The following is a 22,752-nucleotide window of genomic DNA, read 5'->3' as shown; positions in this document are numbered from 1 at the left end:
TGAGTTTCTTAAGATGACATTAGTGTTGAAAGGTACAGATGAGGAGTTAGGAGATTCTAGTTTAGCGATGATACTGTTAAATTCATTGCCTGATGAGTACTTAGTGGTGAAAAATGCTTTACAATACACTGGGACAGTTCCCAGTGTTGACCTGATTATAGCTGGCCTGAAATCTAGGGAATTAGAGTTGAAAATCCATAAAAGGAATGGAAATAACTTGTTTGTCAAAAGTAGGACAGATCCTGTACAACTAGGAAATGATAGTAACAAGAATTTCCAACAACACATGAACTCTAAGAATAAGAAAAAAGGGAAGAATAACAAGTCTAAGGGAGAAACTAGGAAGTGCTTTCACTGTAATAAACCAGACCACCTTAAGAAGAACTGCTATAATTGGATAAAGAAACAAAAACAGCACAATACAGAGAGTAATTTAGCTAGCACTGCACTAACATTGAAATTTCAAAGGCCCTCACTATTTCAAACCAAGCTAGCAATAAAGAATGGGTTCTAGATTCAGGATGCACCTTTCATATGAGCCCAAACATCCAATGGTTCCAGAACCTTAGGAAAGGAGAGTTAGAAACTATTTTCATGGGTAATAATCACTCTTGTAAGGTTCAAAGTATAGGAAACATAACCATTAGGTTAAATAATGGTAAAGTCATAATGTTAACCAGAGTAAGGTATATACCTGACCTTAAACGAAACCTGATTTCCTTAGGAACATTGGATGAAGCTGGATGTAGTTATAAGGTAGAAAAGGGGTCCATAGTTGTGTATAAGAATAATAAAATTTTGCTTGAAGGGGTCAAACAAAATGGGTTGTACATTTTGTGTGGTCAACATTGTGCATTCACTGTAAATTCTGCCTTATCATCTACTAATCTGACTGCTGCAGAGAAATGAAATTTGAGACTTGGCCACATAGGCTAAAAAGGTATGACAGTGTTAAGCCAGCAAGCTATTTTGGTAAGGAATCCATATCTGAATTAACTTTCTGTGAAGTTTGTGTGTTGGGAAAACAACACAGAATGAGTTTCCAAAAGGGAACTCAACTGGCTAAAAAAGGGTTGGATTATATGCATGCAGACCTTTGGGGTCCTAAAAGGGTTAGGACACATGGAGGGAATTGCTATTTCCTCTCCATAGTGGATGATTATAGCAGGAAGTTATGGGTGTACCTTCTTAGGTCCAAGGATGAAGCCTTAACTAAGTTTAAAGGCTAGAAAAACCTGGTTGAAAACCAAGTTAATAGGAAGGTGAAAACCTTTAGGATAAACAACGGCTTAGAATTCTGTAACCTGGAGTTTGACTCTTACTGTGTAGAAGAATGAATTTTGAGGCATAGGACAGTTAGGGGAACCCCTTCGCAGAATGGGGTTACTGAGAGAATGAATAGAACCCTTCTAGAGAGGGTTAGATGCCTCTTATTTACAGCTGGTCTACCAAAAACCTTTTGGAGGGAAGCACTAGGTACAGCAACCTATCTAATAAATAGAAGTCCTTCTAGCTCAATAGACTTTAAGTGCCCTGAAGAGAGGTGGTCAGGGAGGAGACCATCTCTTGAACACCTAAGAGTCTTTGGATGTGCTGCATATGCACATACCAGAGATGGAAAGTTAGAGCCAAGATCTCTTAAGTGTGTTTTTTTAGGATATCAAGAGGGAACTAAGGGTTATAGGCTATAGGAAAGGGCTGCCCCAAGGGTTAGGGTAATTCTTAGTAAGGATGTGATTTTCAATGAAACTGTTTTTCCTTGCAAATCTGGTACTAACAGTGCAGGTAGCTCACAAGAAGATTCTGAAACTTTTGGACAAACTGGGACAACTCAGTTTGAGGTGGAGCCTACAACAAATCCTGACCATTACATCCAAACAGATGAGACTGATCTACTTGAAGACCAGCCACAGCAAACTCAAGAGCAAGAGGATGAAGATAACCCTCCTGACAATGCTGAAGTGGATCAGCATGGTAATCTGGCCCAATACCAGTTAGCTAGAGACAGAGTCAAGAGGGAGATCAGACCTCCTACAAGGGACAGCTATGCTAACCTGATCTATACAGTACTCTTGGCTGGTTCAGAGGTACATCAATCAAAACCTAACACTTATGATGAGGCAATGAGCTCAAGGGATAAAAAAGAATGGGTGGCTGCTATGGAAGAGGAGATGGAGTCACTGCACTTAAACAACACCTGGACACTAGTTCCAAAGCCAAAGAATCAGAAGTTGGTGGAATGCAGATGGCTGTACAAACTGAAAGAAGGGATAAATGAATCTGATCCACCAAGATTCAAAGCAAGGTTAGTGGCTAAGGGCTTCACTCAGAGGGCAGGTATTGATTTCACTGAAATATTTTCTCCAGTAGTTAAATTTAAAACTATTAGAATCATGCTAGCAATTGTTGTTCAACATGACTTAGAGATAGAACAATTGGATGTTAAAACTGCTTTCTTGCATGGTGAATTGGATGAAAAAATATTCATGAGTCAACCCTTAAGTTTTAAGGATAAAAAACTGCCTGATTATGTATGCTTACTGAATAAATCCCTGTATGGACTTAAATAGTCCCCTAGACAATGGTATAAGAGGTTTGATGCATTCATAATAGGAAATGGATTCACTAGAAGCATGTATGACAACTGTTTCTATTTTGCCTGTATGAATAACATGCCAATTTATCTTCTGTTATATGTTGATGACATGTTAATTAATTAGTAAGTCCATGTCTCAAATTAATGTTTTAAAGGCCAAATTAAATACTAAATTTGACATGAAAGACTTAGGGAAGGCAAAGAAAATCCTAGGAATGATGATTGATAGAGAGAGAAGTGCAAATACCCTTAAACTCCATCAATCCTCATACTTACAGAAACTGGTTTCAAAATTTGGTATGGTTGAATCCAAAGCAGTGACAATGCCCTTAGCAAACCATTTCATACTTAGCAAGTCACAATCCCCAAAAACAGATTCGGATAGGCTGAAAATGGAGAATGTCCCTGATTCTAATGCCATAGGTTCTGTAATGTATCCCATGATATCCACCAGACCTGACTTAGCATATGCAATATCTCTATTAAGCAGGTTCATGTCAAATCCTGGAAATGAATATTGGAATGCTTTAAAATGGTTGTTGAGATACATTAATGGCACTGTTCAGATTGGTTTAATTTTCTGTAAAAGATATGCGTCACTTGATCTGGTTGGGTATGTAGATGCACATTTTGCAGGTGATCGGGACTCTAGGAAGTCCACAACTGCATATTACTTTACACTGGGAGGCAACTGTGTTAGCTGGAAAGCACAGTTGCAACCACTGGTTGCACTTTCCACTACTGAAGCACAGTACGTGGCAGTTTCAGATGCATTCAAGGAAGCAACATGGTTGTAAGGAATTCTGAAAGAAGCAGATTTGTGGAATGGCACAGCGACAGTTTACTCTGACAATCAGAGTGTCATCCACTTGAGTAAGAACCCGGTGTATCACGAACAAACAAAACATGTGGATGTCAGGCATCACTTCATCAGAGACCTGATTGCAAAAGGAGAAATCAATCTTCTGAAGGTACCTACTGAAGAGAATCCAGCAGACATGGGAACCAAAGTAGTGACCACAGCCAAGTTCAAGCACTGCTTGAACTTGCTTCACATCAGATAGACATTGTCTCTTAGAGCTAAGAAGAAATATGGGATAGCTTACTGCACTAAAAAGAAGTTCAGCAATGGAAAAGAAGAAAGGAAAATAAATGGAAGGAAGAGTGTTGGCTTCAAGGTGGAGACTAAAAATATTGTGAAGCCAAAACGAGGTCGTTTCATTTAAGTTAAGTAAAGGAATCCTGGTCGTCAGATCAAGACAGATCCAAGGGCTGATATTTGCTAATATGGGCATATATAACACGAGTAGCAACAGTGTGGTGACAACCGCATTTTTCTAATCTGTAACAATTAGGGTTCATGCAAAATTAGAGAGCAATTAGGTTAGGTATTTTTGCTGAGGCTTTATGGGAATAATCTGGGTAGATTAGAGAGGGTTGCGTTTCCTTCTTGAGGCTGGTTTAGTCCTCTGTTTCTTGCAGATTGTAGAGAGTTCGTTGAGCGAATAGGCCTGAGTAGAGTGTTGCTCTGTTTCGACAGATTGGGTGTATTCTTCTTGTAATTGTTAGATAATCTTTTAGTGTTGTGAGTATCCGTATTTTGGAGCTCAACGTGGATATAGTCTATCCAATATTGGATAGACGAACCTCAGTAAATTCGTGTTTCGATTGTGTGTGTGTGTTTTGGTCTTGAATCTTGATTGTGGTTTGTTTGTGTTGCCAATTGATTAATTAGGCTTGGGTTATAACAAATATTATGCTCACTTCTTTATTATACCTGGAAAGTATGATAACTATCCTAGTCACCAACTAAGTTCAACTGTTCAATTTCTGGTTTGCTTTTGGTTTTTAAAATCGTGCAATTAGATTAAGTACAATCTTGTGTATATTACATTATTTCTTTAAATGGGTCAAAAGCAACTTAATGCATCACACAAGCTTTTTATGCATTGCTCCTCTGAAATGATCCCCACAGAGACACGGAGCAAATATCAAGGACTTTAACAGGATCTGCACAACACAATCATTAGCAATGCCTTTGTCCCCTTGTAACCGTACTCTCGTTTTCAATTTTCCTATTTCTGAGTGGGTTGAAAATTTTCATGAATCAGTGAAAAATAACAGTCATGTGGGCGCGCTCATCATAGAGATGAATAGTAATTACTTGAGATTTCTGGCACAAATAGTGGACACAATCATACGGTGTTTTGAAAAAAAAAAATTGCACCTGGTGACCTCTGCTACGCAGAACAGCATGGTTTGGTGGGACGGAAATTCAAGATTACCAGTATGATTGTGTACATAAGAAACTGGAAGAGTTCGAACAAAAAATATTTGAAACATTGCACATTACAATCTCAGTAACTTGAATTCTCGACCGGAAAGTTAGTACTTCAAGTGAATCCATCATTCTTGACAAACTAAAAGGGACCTTTTGAGGGTTTTGCACGAGACTGCTGGCTCTCTAACCTTGCTTCTAGTAATTTTTCTTTAAGGGTACTCTCCTTTATCATCCGAGGCAATTTCAGAGAAGATTCAGATTTTTCAAAATCTGGGGATGTTAATTTTGACATCCACTTTTGGACGGGACTAGCATGACCTTTGTATAATGATTGAACACAAGCATCTTCCCTGATATCACTCTCAGGATGAATCTTATCGCCTTCAGATGACAAGGAATGACTTCTAATTAATTCATCAAGCACATGATTTGAGTCCATTCCACCCCGTTTGTTTTTGGTTTCCTGTAAACTTGCTTGGTTAAACCCACAGACATCTCCTTGTACTTCACCCGGTTGCCAATCTGAAAATTGGTTCTTTTTTCTGGCTGTATGTACGTTGGATTGAGCATGCAAACTGAGCAGGTTACGACCCTGAACTTTTTCCCTTGACCCAGACTTCTTCATGGAATTTGAATTTACCAATTCTTGAAGATGGCCTTTGATTTGTTTCCTTGCTGCACTATTGTCTAGCTCCAAACATTGTGAATCAGTATCACTTGAATATTCTTCATCAGCAACATCTTGAGGAGCACTTACAGCTTCGTTCAATGGAAAGGACTCTAAAGATTGACGATGTGAAAAGCTTTTCTTTAGCTCATTTGTAGACAGGTTACCATGTTTCCTTGATCCAGAGAAGCGTTTAGCATGAAGAAAGTTTTCTATATCAAGACTTAACTTGTCCACGATTGTATTCTTTTCTGCAAGATTATTTTGTGCTTCTGCTATCTTCATTTGCATCCGCTCATCAAGCCATGCTTCCGAAATATGAAGAATTAACCTGTCAGCATTTTCCATATGAACATGATCAGTCTCTGGCTTGTATCTTAGTGACCGCACCTCTTCTTCATAATTTCTAATTCCTTTGGCAAATTCATCGCACAAGTTCTCCAATAGAATCCTTGCTTTTCTCTCTCTTTCAAACTCTTTCAAAACATTAGAGAAAGAGGATTTCATTTTAGAAAGATCTCTAGCTAGCTTCCGGTGCAGGCTTTCCGAGTGTTTTCTTAATTTCCTCTCATCTTCAAGCTCATCTCTCACTGACTGAACAACAGCTTTGAGTCGATCTTGCTCCTTATTCTTCCTGATAAGTTTTTCCTCAGTAACTTGCTTCATCAAGTTATCCATTTCTTGCTCATTCGTTTCTTTCTCTTGTAGCAACTCTTTTATTTTGGCCCGAGAATGATCGAGTTCCATTTTCAAAGCTTTCACCAATGACATATTTGATACATGCTGTTCTTCAAGACTCCAGATTCGATTAAGAACCTTGAGCAATTCTGTGGATGTTTTAAGGTTAAAACTTGACCCACCCAGCTTATCCTTAAAATCTAACGAACTAGAGGGAGTGACTGCTGGGTTATAAGGAGCCACCTGCAAAGAGGGGAAACAAAAATCTTTGAAACCAGTATCAACTGAAACAGAGAATGGTGAACTTATAAGAATCCATCATGAAGATCATAATCTGAGTCTTCTGAGATGTATATTGTCTAGCGTTGTAACCAAAATCTTACATGGAAGATAAAAAAAGGAGTTTGATTTTCCAGTTTATTTCATAGGTATGAGAACAAAATGTCATGGTTTACAGATAAAAAGAGTTTTACAAAGATAAGTAGATGCTAATTTCACGATGGAGAAAATTCAATTTTCTAACATTGCCGGAGATAATATATCATAGAGATTATTAAGATAGATAAGTTTAGTTCTTCACCTGGATGGATTAAAATTGAACACATTTTAAAACCAAACCCATACTTCAATGACTTGAATTTATAGTCAAACCCAGAGGATCTTCAACTTCCGTCAAGTGTTTAAAAGAAAGCTATCTACACAACAATATGGAGAAAACAGACGCAGGTATTACCTCCAATGAGCTATCATAACTTGCAGGAGATACAGGCTGTAAAGCACAGCGATTCCTTTCAACTGATTGACGGTGTTGCATAAGTGATGTAGCAATATGCTTGCTCGAGCTACTCGCACTCTCTGGCTGGAATGAGTTTCAGGGTAATGATCAGTTCTAGGGAAAAAAGATTAAATTTCTATTCTTTCATCATTAGCAAACTCCAAGGACTATTTTAGACAGTTAATCAAAGTTCTAGATTCTAATGGTCACAGCCGCAGTGAAATCGTACACCACATACATAACACCTTTCTTTCAAAAACAAAGATGCTGCACTTTGTCTGCACAGACGATTTCTATTTTCCTAGATTAAGTTCTGCTTTTTGATCATATTCTGATGGTATCAAAGTAATAAACCTATAAAAGGAAGCTCAAAAATTAACAATGCTAAGAGATACATAGTGAATGTTGTTACACGGTCTCTGAATTGGTAATTTATGACCAGCAGAATTTTAAAACTCTCTACACAACAGAGTACTGAGAGACTTGGAGGAATGAATATGATAATTTTACTTCTGATTATCTTATCCACTCATTACTTCTTCCACTTCTATCTTATAACTCTTTTTTTTTTTTTTTTTTTTTTTTTTCCTTTTTTTCCGATTTGGATTGCTAAACACGCTATAAATGAATAAGCCTCCATTACTTTAAACCCATAATCCGTAAAGAAATATAGACATTATGAATCCAATTATGAAGAAATCCAGCTCCAACTGAAACCTTTGGATTTAAGATGTAATCCTACTCATGAAAGTAAAAATCTTTCTGCTGACAAACAAAAATGTGTTAGAACAGCAAATGATAAGACAAATCATCGAATACAAAAGAAAACAAGGAAAAGGGCAAAAATAGCACAGGTGACGCTGATTAAATCATCCAAGAATAAGTAGAATCCGAAAGATTAAAATTTAATAATACCCCCCAAAAAATAATAATAAATTAAGTGAGTTATGAAGCCCATCAATTTTAAAAATAAAAAGAAAGAGAGAAAAAAGTACCTGGTGAGGGAGAGTAGTAGGAGGGTGGTGAACCAGATGAGTTGGAAGATCAAAACCCTTGTGTTTGTTTTAAACTTGGCTTTGGCATTGAGGAAGTGAGAGGGGGTGGGGCTGAATCTCCCAGAGACTGGCACAAAGTTTTCTAGCAGAAACTGCTGATGTAGGATGATTAGTAACAAATTCTGAGCAATGGAGTTTTTTACATTTGGAGAGTAACTCAAGTCTCCAAGTGGGTGAAGGAGTAGAGGGGCCTGCTCTTTTCCTACCAAAATCCCGCGTTTCAACTTTTTCACCATTAATTCTTGCTTTTTTTCCCCTCTCTCCACTCTTTTTCTTTCTCTCCATATTCGTTCTCTCTATCACACATCAGTACTCACACAAACTCTCTCTCTCTCTCTCTCTCTCTCTTCAAATTTCAAATTGTGTGGACTTCTTTTTACTTTCTCATCGAGTACAATACTCATCCTTCCACCACAAAATATGGGTTCTTCTTCTTCCTCTCGAACAATCTGTTCACTCTCTGAAACTGAATCTCTAGGTAGGAGTTTATTCCTGTTTATAAAGTCGTCTTGGCTTCACTAACTTCAAATGTCAGAGTCAGCACTGCACAATTTTTGTGGTAAGTTTGAAACTTAAAATTTGCATAAAATGCATAGACCCACCTCCTCTTTGCCTCTTTCCATGCTACTCTATGTATATTTCCTTTGATTTAGGCATAGACTTAAGTATCACTTTATTTATAGAGTATAATGTAGCTTTAATTTTTCCCTTTGGAAGGATTAGAAGGGCGTTTTAACCATAACCATGCCAATTCAGATACGTAATGATTGCTTACTCAGATATTTCTTAAAAAAAAGATTTTATTGTTCAAAATAAAAGCTTTATTATTTCATGACCATGTGGCTTATAAATGTTGCATTGCATGACACCGACACGCAAACACAAACTCTTCGACACTGATTGGTTGTCCTCGTATTGCTGTTTTAAACACCTCCATCTATCAAATCTATGCCCAAATGAACAGACAACATTCGTCCAAATATCACAACTTCTACTCCTTGTTTATTATACTTGGTTAGGACAAATACTTTGCGTCAGTTTCCCTTTTTTTTTTTCAAGCATCCAGTAGAAATGTTATTATATTAGTGCATGATTTCAAATTCTACAATGCTTCTTCCTAAGAGTAAGAGGTCATATAAAATATATTATTCAAAAGTGTGCAGGTCAAGTGACAAAACATTTCTTATGTACTTGCCTACACTTTGTAATATATTAATTGTAATAAAATTTAAAAAAATGTTATAAATAACTGGATAAGAAATAATAGTCGTTACTAAGTGAAGTGCACGAGCATGAGAGCATACAAGGACCACAAACATGGAATCATGGACCACTTAAAAGTAGTTGCATCTTAATCAAAAGTGGTCCAGTCCAACATTCTTCCTTCCATAAACCATTAATATTTACTAAATCTCAAATAACTCATCTGCTCTACTCGTCCATTAATTCGTATTCACTCCCCTTATATTTATGTTCCGTCGGGCGTAAATTTCAGTTCTCTATGGTTGTCGCTGCAGTTTTTAACGGCTAGTGGGCCTTTTTTATTTATTGGGTTAAATCGCGTCCATTTATTCTTTTGAATGCCAATAATACATGGATCCCTAATTCTCCCACCAGGCCCTAAATTGACAAAAGTTGATTCTAGTTGCATGTGGTATGGGGAGTGTTGACAATCTCTATATCGAGTGAAAAAAATTATTAAAAAAATGCACATGTCTCATACTGCATGATATATAAAAATCAAGGGACATGTAAATTTGTGTATAATAATTAGGTTTGCGCACTGTTGCATGGATTTTTGGGTTCTCAAATTTTGATGGCGTGGTCCATGTCCATGATTGGAGCTTTTTATGCACATGAATTTTTATTGGGCTGCGGGCCTTGAGGAAAGATTTTGTTAGTGCTTGAATTACACATTGGGCTTGGGCTTGGACTGGACTTGTAGACTATTTTATGGATTCATAAACTGCTACTAAATACACCTTAATAAATTAAAAAGGGCCTGGGTACATTCAATAGCCCTCTTTAATATACTTTCGAACAAAAGGAAGACTGGACATGTCAGGCCCAATTGGACTACCCAAATATTATGAATCTGCTTTCTATTCAGACTCTAACCCCGCATATATTAGAGAAAATAGAACTTTAAGAAGAAGAAAATATCGAGCAATAAGAATGAAATCTAATTTGGTAACAGCAAAAAGGAAAGCCCAAATCAACTTTTCCAGCTCAATTAAAACGAAGAGTGTTCACCGATAATAACTTGAAATTTAGTATATTTATGGCCTCAAACAAAACCATTGAAAAGACATTAATCAATAGCCGAAAAGTAAAGTATATAACTTAAAAAACACCAGGAAAGGGAACGTAAATTGCAGATACAGGTAGGATGGGCATTTGGGACGGGCCCAAATGCTCAGCATCAAAACCGGTCATTGGGACCGGGCCCAAATGCTCAGCATCAAAACCCGGTCCTCTAGGAGAAGTAAAGTATATTAACTTAAAAAACACAGGAAAAGGAACGTAAATATGCAGATACAGGTAGAGCTGGGCATTTGGGACCGGGCCCAAAAGCCCAGCATCAAAACCCGGTCCTCTAGGAGACCTGGTCCAAAACGGGACCAGACCTAAGGAGGAGGGCCCGGGCCTCCACTAGGCCCTCCTCCAGGTCTGTGCCTGGGCCCAATTTTTTTTTGTATTTTTACCATTTTAGTCATTTGTAAAATTATTTAAAGCCCCTAAAATAAGTATAAATTAAATGACTAAAATAAAATTTACAAAATTTATTTTTTTTTTAAAAAAATTTTAACTTTTTAAACGTTGGCTGCTGCACCGGTCCACGAGCAGCCAACGGTTATAAACTTATAATTATTTATTAATTATAAGTTTTTTTTTATCCCCCCCCCCCCCCCCCCCCCCCCCCCCCCAACTACATTATAAATAACCCTAAAACCTTTAATTTTTTTCACACCAATCAATCTCTCATTCTTTCATTCTCTCAATCTCTCTACTCAAATCTCCAATCAATTTCTCATTCAATTTATATTTATAATTTATTCATATTATTTATTATATTATTCAAATTTTTTTATATTTTTCAAATCATCATAATTTCATATATTATTTAATTCTTTTCATTTTAATTATTATTATTTTATCATAAATTTATAATGTCTTCCCCAAATGAGTTTTAGTTCCATCCACCAAAGAAATTGAAGCGTTCAATCCATTTTCACCATTTCCTCCAAAGGAACCACTGTAATTCCACAACCACATTCGGTCGGGACGAGATGTAGCCAAACACATGCGAGCTGCGAGTCAACGGGCACGGACATAGCCCAACCCCCTGACCGTCAAAAGGGTCGTGTCTGATGTTTGGCGAACTTCACCAAATCAAAACGGCCAAAGACAAATGGGGGAGGGGGAAGAATCGTGTGTGATGTGTAATTTATGTGGAACTATTATTGGGGCTGAGAAGGAGACTTCGACGATGCGACGACACATAGAGAAGAAGCATCCCTAAATAAATGCATCTTCAAGCGGATCAGGTAGACAAATCAAACTCAACTTAATTTTATCCACATCCTCAACTCTCTCAACATGGCAATAAATAACACATGTTGCAGGAGAGAAATATCAAGATATATAGTTGCTACGGACTCTCCATTGTTTATGAAAATTCTTTTTTTAATATGGTTAAAACTGCATTTTGTCCAGCATATACCATGTTGGTTGAAGTAAAGTAGAAGAGATATACTAAAACTTTATAACAAAATAAATAATAACTTAAAAACGAATTTCAAAATTTTAGGAATATATCTATTGCACACATTAGACATATAGGCTTGTAGATCAAAAACCAATTTTTTAACTGTCACAGTACATTTCTGGATCATAATTGGGGTTTACAACAAAAATTGATAGGTTTTAAACCATTATATGAAAAAAATAGTGCTGAAACTATTTATTTTACAATTCTTGAAGTTTTGCAAGAATATTTATAAATGATAGAGTTATAACGCTAACGCTTGATAATGCAGCTGTTAACATCGCGACAATCTCTTCATTTGAAAAGATAGTGCTTGTCACATCATCAATTTGATAGTTAAGCAGGTTTAGATGCTATACATTCAAAGATGGAGAGGGTGCGTAGAGCTATGGATTTATCGTTGACGGTAGCAATAAAGATGGCAAGAGTACGTCAAATATGTAAGCAGAGGAGCCACGGTTGACCTTCGAAGTTATGTACAAGATGCCTATCCGTTGGAACTCTAGCTACTTGATTGTTAAAAAGCTTTGTCAACCGCGAAACAAATTACAGATTTCGTCAACCGGAAGAACAAATTACAAATTACAAATTACAATTACAGCTTTGTGAACTTTTTTATTCAGTTCTTAAAATTTTTATGATGCTACCATACATTAAGTGATATTTATTATCCAACTACTAATTTAGTGTTGGATATTTTAGTTCAAATTGCTAAAACTTTTGCTCAATATAGATATGATAACATTTTAATTGAAATTGTTTCAAGTATGGAAGAAAAATACAAGAGATATTGGTTAGATTTCCATTCTTATATGGATTAGGCCTTTTTCTAGATCCTAGGTTTAAATTATTCATAGTTAACGATGTAATTACGAGTTAGGCCATTATTTAGGACATGATTATACGTCTTATTTGACTGACTTTAAACACAAATTGGATAGGCTTTTTTCTTATATGAGAACAGGTACAATGGAAGTGGAAGTGGAAGTGGAATGGCTAGGAGAGGCGATCAGGACCTTGATGCAGCCCCCCTCAAGGATCGAGCAATGGGCGTGTGGAACGTGGCGGAAGCTCCAGCTCCAGCTCGTACATACATAGACCAAATGAGATGACTCGCTACCTACAGGTGGACTTGACCTTTAGACGATGAAGAAGCAACTTGACATGGATATTCTTCAATGATGGAACCAACATGAAAGTCGATTCCCATTAATCCCAAATGGCACGTGATATTTTATCTGTGCCGGTTTCTACAATTGCATCGAATCAAGTTTCAACGAGTGGTCGGATTGTTGAAGACAGAAGATGTTCTTTAACCGATGAGATGATTGAAGTGATAACGTGTTTATGGGATTAGACTCCATGCAGAAAGAAGACTACAACAGCACCCTGAAGATCCTGAACTACTCGAACTCTTTAGGAATACAGATTTGAATAATGTAACTAGTGTTGACGATGAAATTGAAGATGAATAATTTAATAAAAAAAAAATTATTTAATTGTTTATTTGTGAAGCGTGAATGTGAAATGTGAATATTACATTTATGTAAAAATTAAAATTAACTCTTAATTTATTATTTTTTAACATTAATTAAATTTTTAGAAACTTATAATCAACCCTAAAAAATACTAAAAACCCCTACAAAATTTTGTTTTGCCCCCAAAATAATAAATTTGAGGGGGGAAAAAAAATATCCAGACCCACGGGACCAGTCCTAGGACCGATCATGAGCCATGGGACAGTCGACCAGGCCTAAAGCCTGGTCGAGTCCTGGTTTTTCTTATGGGCTTGGGACCGGTCCCAGGCCCATGAGTGACTGGTCCCATTTGGGGCCAGTCCCAAATGGGCCCAGGCCTGGGTCCGCAAGGGACCAGTCCCTTGCCCACCTCTAGATACATGCATACAACTTGTCAATAGCTATCATTAGAGTTTCAAGACTTATGGCTCTTCTGCAGAGAATTAAAGTAGGGGATCCTTTTTTATCAATCTCAAGATTTTGCATTTTGTGCATAAATGATTCCTCCACCTTTCTATTGGCGCCACTTTTATTTGAGTAATGCTACAGTTACCGAAGAGTGTTACCAAATGACGTGACGAAATCCTGACCATTGATTCATTATAAGTTAATATTAATCAAAGTCATGATTTACCATGTCATTCGGTGCACAAATTCGGTGTGTAACTTTCGGTAACTCTATCATTGTTCCTTTTATTTGTTAAAGGTTCGTGTGGGGTATCTGAGAAGGGGACGTTTACAAAAGAGTAAAACGACATGTTCCCACCCAAGGTTTCACAAAACGACAAGTTTGTGGGGTATCTGAGAGAGTGACGTTTACGAAAGAGTAACGACACATGTTAGCACCCAAGGTTTCACAAAACGACAAGTTACCATCTTTGGTTTCATAAATTCTAGATTCTCACCCAAAAACCAACATCATTAAAGTTTTTTTAGGATCTGACACAAGTACGGAAGAACATTACCATATTGCCCTCAATAAATAAATTAATAAATTGTTCTTTAACTCCTACATATGACCCATCACCAAATTGCCCACAAAACACGACCAACGATGGAACTCCACAGCCCAACCAACAACTAGAAATCCCCAAGAAAACAACCAAAGCCATTGCGCTTCGGCGACGGCGTTGACCAAACAATCTACTAGAATCCAACCTTGAGAACGAAGCAAGAAGTGACGACGATGCAATCAATCCTAGCGGTGTCATGTCGGTGGTTTTTGCCGCCTTTTCGATGCCAAATCGCAGTCGTCACCTTCCTTGTTCATGAACAACCATAAACTGCAAAGCACTCCTGTTTACGCCGCTGATCTACCACCAAGACTTTAGTGCACTGCCCTTACAAAGCCAAATCGGACCACCTCAATCTAATGATAATCTACATAAGTTTAACTTTAATTGGGCCCTAATATTAGAAAGTTAATTACATGGAAAATATAATAATATTTCTTTTGTTGGTCCTGAAATCAAAAATGGGACTAACCCTATAGTTGCTCTTAGAGTAAGTGCCCTAGGCCAGTCCATTAGTGTAAAATTGATTTTGTAATAAATATTTATTTATCAATAAAAGGCATATTCTTGTATATCATGTAAATCATAGTTTATGTAATGTATATGCCCTCATGATGGTAGAGTCGTGACAAGGGTATCAACTATTTCAAATTTTGGTAGTGAGAACCCTATGTCCATGGTGGCCATTCTAAAAATGTACGTAGCCCCAGTATTATTCTGACCAAGGGCACAGATAATATAATAAGGTTATCATAGCGTTGAACGACCTTGTCGAAAGGCAGTGACTGATCTCACTGTCAAGGTTTGTTTCCGACAACTGATGCAACGCATAGGGTGCTTGCTAGAGGCAAGTTCATTGGACAGACCCATCAGAGGATTCCATATAGATGGTAACCCTGTCAAGGAATAAATTCTCTAACGGCTGGTGGTGCATGTGATCCTTAGACTTGAGATCACTGGAGCGCTTGTGCACCCAATTGGTGTAGTTTGACACTAGCCCAACGTAGTTCTATTCAGAGCTATCAATACGGTAGTGATGGCTCATTAGAAGTGTATCGAGACTATGATGGATCGACAAAGGATTCATCACTCCTCGGTACGGGGAGAAGTTATCTCATTGGGTAATTCAATAAATGGCAATGACACTAAATATGTAGTCACATTGGGATTGAGTTGATGTTCAATCCAATTTATTATTCTGGTCATTGGTCCATTAACTGAATACAAAACATGTCGAGGATATCGAGGTTGACATTATTTCTGTACCTCAGTCTCGATGAGATAACGGATGATGAAATTATTTGATTGCACGGAACCATACCGTTGACAGACTACGGTTTTGTTGAATAGATGTATCGGGTGGCCATGATGTCTTGCTAGGGGTCAATCTTGATCTGTGTATAGTGAGACGATTATTGTGTTAATCGCAATACTACACTGCCGATATGATGAGGAGCCTACGGGTCACAACTTAAATAATAATAAGAATCAATTGTGAGAAATGTATTTTTGTCTTTCAAGATGAAAATGTATTTTGGTAATCTTACAGTGCAATATAAATTTGCTGAGGTTGTTGCCTGTATTAATTTGAATATTACAATTAAATTAGTGAGATTATATTTAAATAATCTATGTATATATTTAAATGAATTTATTATTAATTAAATGTTAATATATTATTATATATTAATTGATTTTAATAATAAAAATAATTAATTAATTAAAATACCATAAATGGTGTGCTCGGTTGCAAGGGTGAATTAGGGTTGGAGCCCATGTCTATTCTTAAGTGGAATAGGGTTTTAATTCTGCACTACATGAGTGCAACTTAAAATTAAAACAATGAGAATTATCAATAATCAAAAACCCTAGCACCACTCTCTCTCTCTCTCTATCTCTCTCTCTCTCTCCTCTCTCTCTCTCTCTCACCGCTCACATTACACTCTTGTGTGAGAAGAAAAATTTTTCTTGTTTTCTTCTTGATTCTTTAAGCCTTGATTGTTTAGTAAAATAATCAAGGGTTCTGCGGATTATCTTCGTGTGGACTTGGTGAGTGTGATCCTACTTGGATCGGTTAGCGAAGAATCACGTGAACGTATCCAGGAAGAGTCGATAACAGTATCTGGTGATGATAGTCCAATGAACAGTATCATCTCCGAAGTCAGAGATATTTGGAGGAGCCTCCAAACGTCGGTATGAACTAAATCCTTATATGGATTGTTTTTAATACAGTTTTTTTTTACGTTTCAGTTTATGCATGAAAACGTTATAATTTGTATCGATCATGTTCATGTAATTGATCGATTCGTTTTAAATATTACGTTTTTCCATGCGCAAATCTGATCAGTTACTAACATGCATACTTGCATTGTGATTGACAGATTGAGGCTTGTCTTGGTGAATTGTATAAAACAATACTACATTAAATATGAATATGCTTATCTTTAAAGACATACAAATAATACGAACATTAAATTTTTGCAATTACATGAATAAATTATGAAAAAAATAAAATAAAGGGAATAATTTGAAAAAGGGCAGGGCGGGGGCCTACCATGATGGGTTTAGGTTTTATGACTTTTATCTTCTTCAATTTCATGAGCCAATCTACATAAAGTTGACCATGAACACGGTTGAAACCACTATTATATAAAATTAATCAAAAAATAAATATGGGAATGTGTTGGATGGAGTGAAATGCACAATTATTTAATGAAATGCATGGTGCATCGCATCTAGGTATATATTTTTGCATTAAGTATGATTTGATATTTCAAACCAACAAATATATCAGGAACCCATTTGTTCAATTTTCGTGGTAGAAATGTTACATCACTTTTAAAAATATTCATCTATCTATAGGTTTAGAGAGAGTGGAAATCTAACATTAATTAAAATGTGTCTCTATAATTCATCATACTTTTTAGCCAGTCAGGATTAATAGTAACTCTTTCTTTCTTTTTCTAAATAATTGAAGGGATGGAAAAGATATTTTTTTTATTTAACGCAACATATGAAAAGGGTGTTATTTTGAGAGACGAATAATGAATTAGGTTGGAAATGGAAGCGTTAAGTCATAGTAAAAAATAATTTTCTAATTTACTTATCAAGGGCAATATGGTAATAATAGATTCTATATTTGTGTCAACGTCTGAAATTGCTAACATTTCTCCATTCTCCTCAACTTGAAATCGAGTGGGAACTTGACATTTAGCTTTACCTTGGGTGGGAACATGTTGTTGCTCAATGTAAAAGTAAACCACGGGTCCACAGTAATGGAATTAGCTTTACCTTGGGTGGGAACATGTTTGCGCAATGTAAAAGTAAAACCACGTGTCCACACGTAATGGAAACTTTGGTTACCGTAGCCGCGTTTAAATTTAGAAGATAATTGTTTAGACTTTGACTTTCCTTGTGGACTTCCATTTTATACGCATCTTATGTTTTGGGCCAAACATTTTTCCGTTCTCCTCAAACTTGTAACCAGCGTTTTTAATTGACCTTAAATAGAATTTGTACTGAAATTAAAAGTGTTTAACCAAAAATTTGGATTGAAATAATTATAATTAGAAAAGAAAATCAATTTTTTTTTGTTAAATAAAAAATGCATAAAAATATTTAGGGCCTAAGCAATTTTTCAAGTCTCAGTTGTCTAGAGTTATGGTGGACGAACGGATCAGAATCTTTCAATAGCAATATGTCGATTAAATTTAGCCCAATGTATATTTGAAAAGTCTTTCGAAGACTACTCAATTGGAGGACTTTCTAACCTTCAAGACACGTTTAATAAATATTAATTAACAACCATAACTTGAGTGTACGGGCTAAAACGAAGGCATTGTTACATGCTAATCTATATAAGAATGTGTTTCTCAATGAATGTTCACCAAGCAGTAGACTACCACCTACCCAATGGCTCATCAATATCTGAACACTATAGCCCTATCTGCCTCATGCTAGCTGCCTTCATCAGCGGCTCTAATGCCGGTGTGATCTCCGTGTATGGGGTCAGAATGGAAATGAAGGAAGCATGCAGATGCTTGTGCCACTGGCAATTATGGAATTGTGAACATAGCTTTCTTATCCACCTTGGTAATGGCCAGACCCCGTCACTCAATCTCGCTGCGCACTGTGATCCTGCCTCTAATGGTTGCACTGGTTTGAGCTCCGACATTAAAGCTTGCCAGAACCAAGGAATTAGGTCTTGCTCTCTATTGGAGGTGGTTCAGGAGCTATTTGCTTTCCTCAGCTGATGATGCCAGGCATGCTCTATTATTATTATTTTTCATTGGTTAGCTCCTTATTGACAAATGAGAAATTAATTAATGTATTTAATGTCGTGCAGGCAAGTTGCGATTACTTGTGGGACAATTTTCTTGGTGGTCAGTAAGCTCACGTCCATTAGGTGACGCAGTTTTAGATGGTATTGATTTTGATATTGAGGGAGGCACTACACAGAAATGGGACGAACTGGCAAAGACCTTATAGGATTTAACCAGAAAGTGTATTATCAGCAGCTCCTCAATGTCCGTACCCTGATGCATGGGTGGGTGGTGCATTAAGACTGGACCTATTTGATTACATTTTGGTCCAATTCTATAACAAACATCCTTGTGAATATTCTGGTAACGGAGACAGCCTTAAGAACAGTTGGAATCAGTGGACATAAATCAACCTTCAAGCCAAGTATTTTTGGGACTGCCTGCGTCTCCTGAAGCAGCTGGGAGTGGTATATTGCTCCTGATGTGCTTAACTCTCAGATTTTACCGTCTATTAAGAACTCTTCAAACTATGGAGGTGTCATGCTTTGGTAAGGTATCATGACAAAGACTATAGCTCCGCTATTAAGCCAAACGTTTGTAAACTACTGCTTTTTCTTCTTCCACTTAATTTCGCTTAAACAAAAAGGTTCTACCTTAGTACTCTGATGATGTAATAATACTAAGGACTCCGAATTTCAATAAAATATACCACGCAAAGGATTCTATTATAAATAGTTAAAAGATCAATATCTATCAATCCCATGTTATAATGTGTTATCAACTTCTCTACAAGTAAGAATCCAAGAACATAAAAAGATGTTATCATCTACATAATACTTGCTCCTGTTATTCTTGCACGCAATATCAAATTAAGATTTCAAATTCGTAAACTTATACAAAGAGAATATTTTATGCATACTTAGATCATAAATAATAAAACAAAGACGAAGAGGATGTGTAAGGTAAACCAGAGAAATGGTTCCTTTCACATGTGACGGAATCCAGAAACAAGGTAATTACCTTGTTTCTTCCTTCGTGCATGTAGAAGTCAAGAAACGGGCACCCTTTTGTTTTCCGATTGGGAATTATGAGATGCATTATTAGCCACAATTATGTATTTCCTTGGTCCTAACATAACAACTTGCAGCCTACGGATTCGAAACATCTTTCTGACCTTGATTCAAAATGCGTATAAGAGGGATTCGTCCATAACCTTTTGCATATCAAGAACTTCATATTCTCAATCTGGTTTAAACATGGTTTCTCTTTCTCAACAATTTCATTTGCAATTCTCTCCTTCTAACATTACTTGCTTAGTTTCTATAAAACGCCGGAGTCATTGTGGATACTGGGGCCAAACTCACAACAACATGGCCACAGGAAATAAGAAATCGTAACATAGCTTTCCTCTCACAATTTGGCAATGGCCAAAAGCCGCAAATCAACTTAGCTGGTCACTGTAACCCAGCATTAAAGGTTGCCAAAGCGTGAGTACAGACATTAGATATTGCCAAAGCGAGGAATTAAGGTGCTGCTTTAATCGGAGGTGGTGCCGGCAGCTACTCCTTGTATCAGATGATGATGCTAGGAGTGTCGCAGCTTATTTATGGAACAACTCTTAGGGGGAAAATCAATTCGAGACCCACTTGGTGATGCCGTATTGGATGGTATAGATTTGACATTGAGATGGTAAGTGGTGCTCACTATCCTGCGCTTGCCATGGCTTTGTCGCAATACAGTCAAGGAGGAAAAAATATACTTGGGTGCAGCCCACAGTGTCCATTCCTGACCAATATCTCATGCATGCGGACTTAACGGGACTATTTGACTATGTCGGGTCCAGTTTTACAATGATCCTCCTGTGTGAGTTTAGCTCTAGCAGTCCAAACAACTTTCAGAACTCCTGGAACAAAGGACGTCGTCAATTAAGCTGGTAAATTCTTTGTGGGCTTCCAGCTTCGGCTTCTAGTGGAGTGCTAGCAGGTTATGTTTCACCAATGACCTCATACGCAAGTTAAAAATAAAAAGAAAGAGAGAAAAAGTACCTGGCGAGGGAGAATAGTAGGAGGGTGGTGAACCAGATGAGTTGGAAGATCAAAACCCTTGTGTTTGTTTTTAAAACTTGGCTTTGGCATTTGAGGAAGTGAGAGGCGGTGGGGCTGAATCTCCCAGAGACTGGCACAAAGTTTTCTAGCAGAAACTGCTGATGTAGGATGATTAGTAACAAATTCTTGAGCAATGGAGTTTTTTACATTTGGAGATGTAAACTCAAGTCTCCAAGTGGGTGAAGGAGTAGAGGGGCCTGCTCTTTTCCCTACCAAAATCCCGCGTTTCAACTTTTTCACCATTAATTCTTGCTTTTTTTCCCCTCTCGTCACTTCTTTTTCTTTTCTCTCCATATTTCCTTCTCTCTACTCACCACTCAGTACTCACACACAAACCCTCTCTCTCTCTCTTCAAATTTCAAATTGTGTCAGCTTCTTTTTACTTCTCATCGTGTACAATACTCATCTCTCTCCACCCCAAAATATGGGTTCTTCTTCTTCTCTCTCGAACAATCTGTTCACTCTCTGAGACTGAATCTCTAGGTAGGAGTTGTTTCCTGTTTATAAAGTCGTCTTTGGTTTCACTAACTTCAAATGTCAAGAGTCAGCACCGCACAATTTTTGTGGTTAGTTTGAAACTTAAAATTTGCATTAAAATGCATAGATCCACCTCCTCTTTGCCTCTTTCCATGCTACTCTATGCTATATTTCCTTTGATTTAGGCATAGACTTAAGTATCACTTTATTTATAAGAGTATAATTATAGCTTTAATTTTTCCCTTTGGAAGAATTAGAAGGGTATTAAACCTTAACCATGCCGATTCAGATATGCTAACCAATTTATTATACTTTGCGTCAGCTTCTCCCTCTTTTTTTTCAAGCATCAACGTAGAAATGTTATTTATATTATTGTATGATTTCAAATTCTTACAATGCTTCTTCCTAAGAGTAAGAGGTCATATAAAACAATATTTATTCAAAAGTGTGCAGGTCAAAGTGACAAAACATTTCTTATGTACTTGCCTACACTTTATGTAATATATTAATTGTAATAAAAATTAAAAAAAGTTGTAAATACATGGATAAGAATATAGTAGTCGTTACTATGTGAAGCCAAGTGCACGAGCACAAGAGCATACAAGGACCACAGCATGGAGTCATGGACCACTTAAAAGTAGTTGCATCTTATTCAAGAAGTGGTCCAGTCCAACATTCATTCCATCCATAAACCATTAATATTTACTAAATCCCACATAACTCATCTGCTCTACTCTTGTCCATTAATTCATATTCACTCACCTTATATTTCTGTTCCCATCGGGTGTAAATTTCAGTTCAATCTGTGACTATCGCTGCAATTTTTAAGGGCCAGTGTGGGCCTTTTTTTTATTTAATTGGGTTAACTCACGTCCATTTATTCTTCTGAATACCAATAATACATGGATCCCTAATTGTACCCGCTAGGCTCTAAATTGACAAAAGTTGATTCTAGTTGCATGTGATATGGGGAGTGTTGACAATCTCTATAACCGAGTGATAAAAAAATATTAAAAAAATGCACATGTCTCATACTTGCATGATATATAAAATTCAAGGGACAATGTAAATTTGTATGTATAATAATTAGGTTTCGCACATGTTGCATGGATTTTTGGGTTCTCAAATTTTGATGGCGTGGTCCATGTCCATGATTGGAGCTTTTTATGCACATGATGTTTTATTGGGCTGCGGGCCTTGAGGAAAGATTTTGTTAGTGCTTGAATTACACATTGGGCTTAGGCTTGGGCTGGACTTGTGGACTATTTTATGGATTCATAAACTGCTACTAAATACACCTTAATAAATTAAAAAGGGCCTGGGTTACATTCAATAGCCCTCTTTTAATAAACTTTCAAACAAAAGGAAGACTGGACATGTCAGGCCCAGTTGGACTACCCAAATATTATGAATCTGCTTTCTATTCAGACTCTAACCCCGCATATATTAGAGAAAATAGAACTTTAAGAAGAAGAAAATATCGAGCAATAATGAATGAAATCTAATTTGGTAACAGCAAAAAGGAAAGCCCAAATCAACTTTTCCAGCTCAATTAAA

General features: G+C 36.9%; 1 protein-coding gene and 1 pseudogene across 1 annotated transcript; one reads left to right on the top strand and one right to left on the bottom strand.

The window, feature by feature from the left end:
- Positions 1 to 4,912: 4,912 nt before the first annotated feature.
- On the bottom strand, positions 4,913 to 21,012 carry LOC116137080 (uncharacterized protein At5g41620-like). Its single transcript, XM_031422769.1, has 3 exons — positions 20,659 to 21,012; positions 6,956 to 7,081; positions 4,913 to 6,465 (listed from the first exon to the last, which is right to left on the bottom strand). The coding sequence occupies exons 1-3, from the start codon at positions 21,010 to 21,012 to the stop codon at positions 5,017 to 5,019; spliced, it is 1,929 nt and encodes a 642-aa protein (XP_031278629.1). The 3' UTR covers positions 4,913 to 5,016.
- On the top strand, positions 18,487 to 19,165 carry LOC116137081 (annotated as a pseudogene).
- Positions 21,013 to 22,752: the final 1,740 nt, after the last annotated feature.

This window comes from Pistacia vera, unplaced genomic scaffold, assembly GCF_008641045.1.
Source record: "Pistacia vera cultivar Batoury unplaced genomic scaffold, PisVer_v2 Contig320, whole genome shotgun sequence".
Lineage (NCBI taxonomy): Eukaryota > Viridiplantae > Streptophyta > Magnoliopsida > Sapindales > Anacardiaceae > Pistacia > Pistacia vera.
The sequence above is the reverse complement of the archived record's forward strand: the minus strand, read 5'-3'. Positions and strand labels throughout refer to the sequence as shown.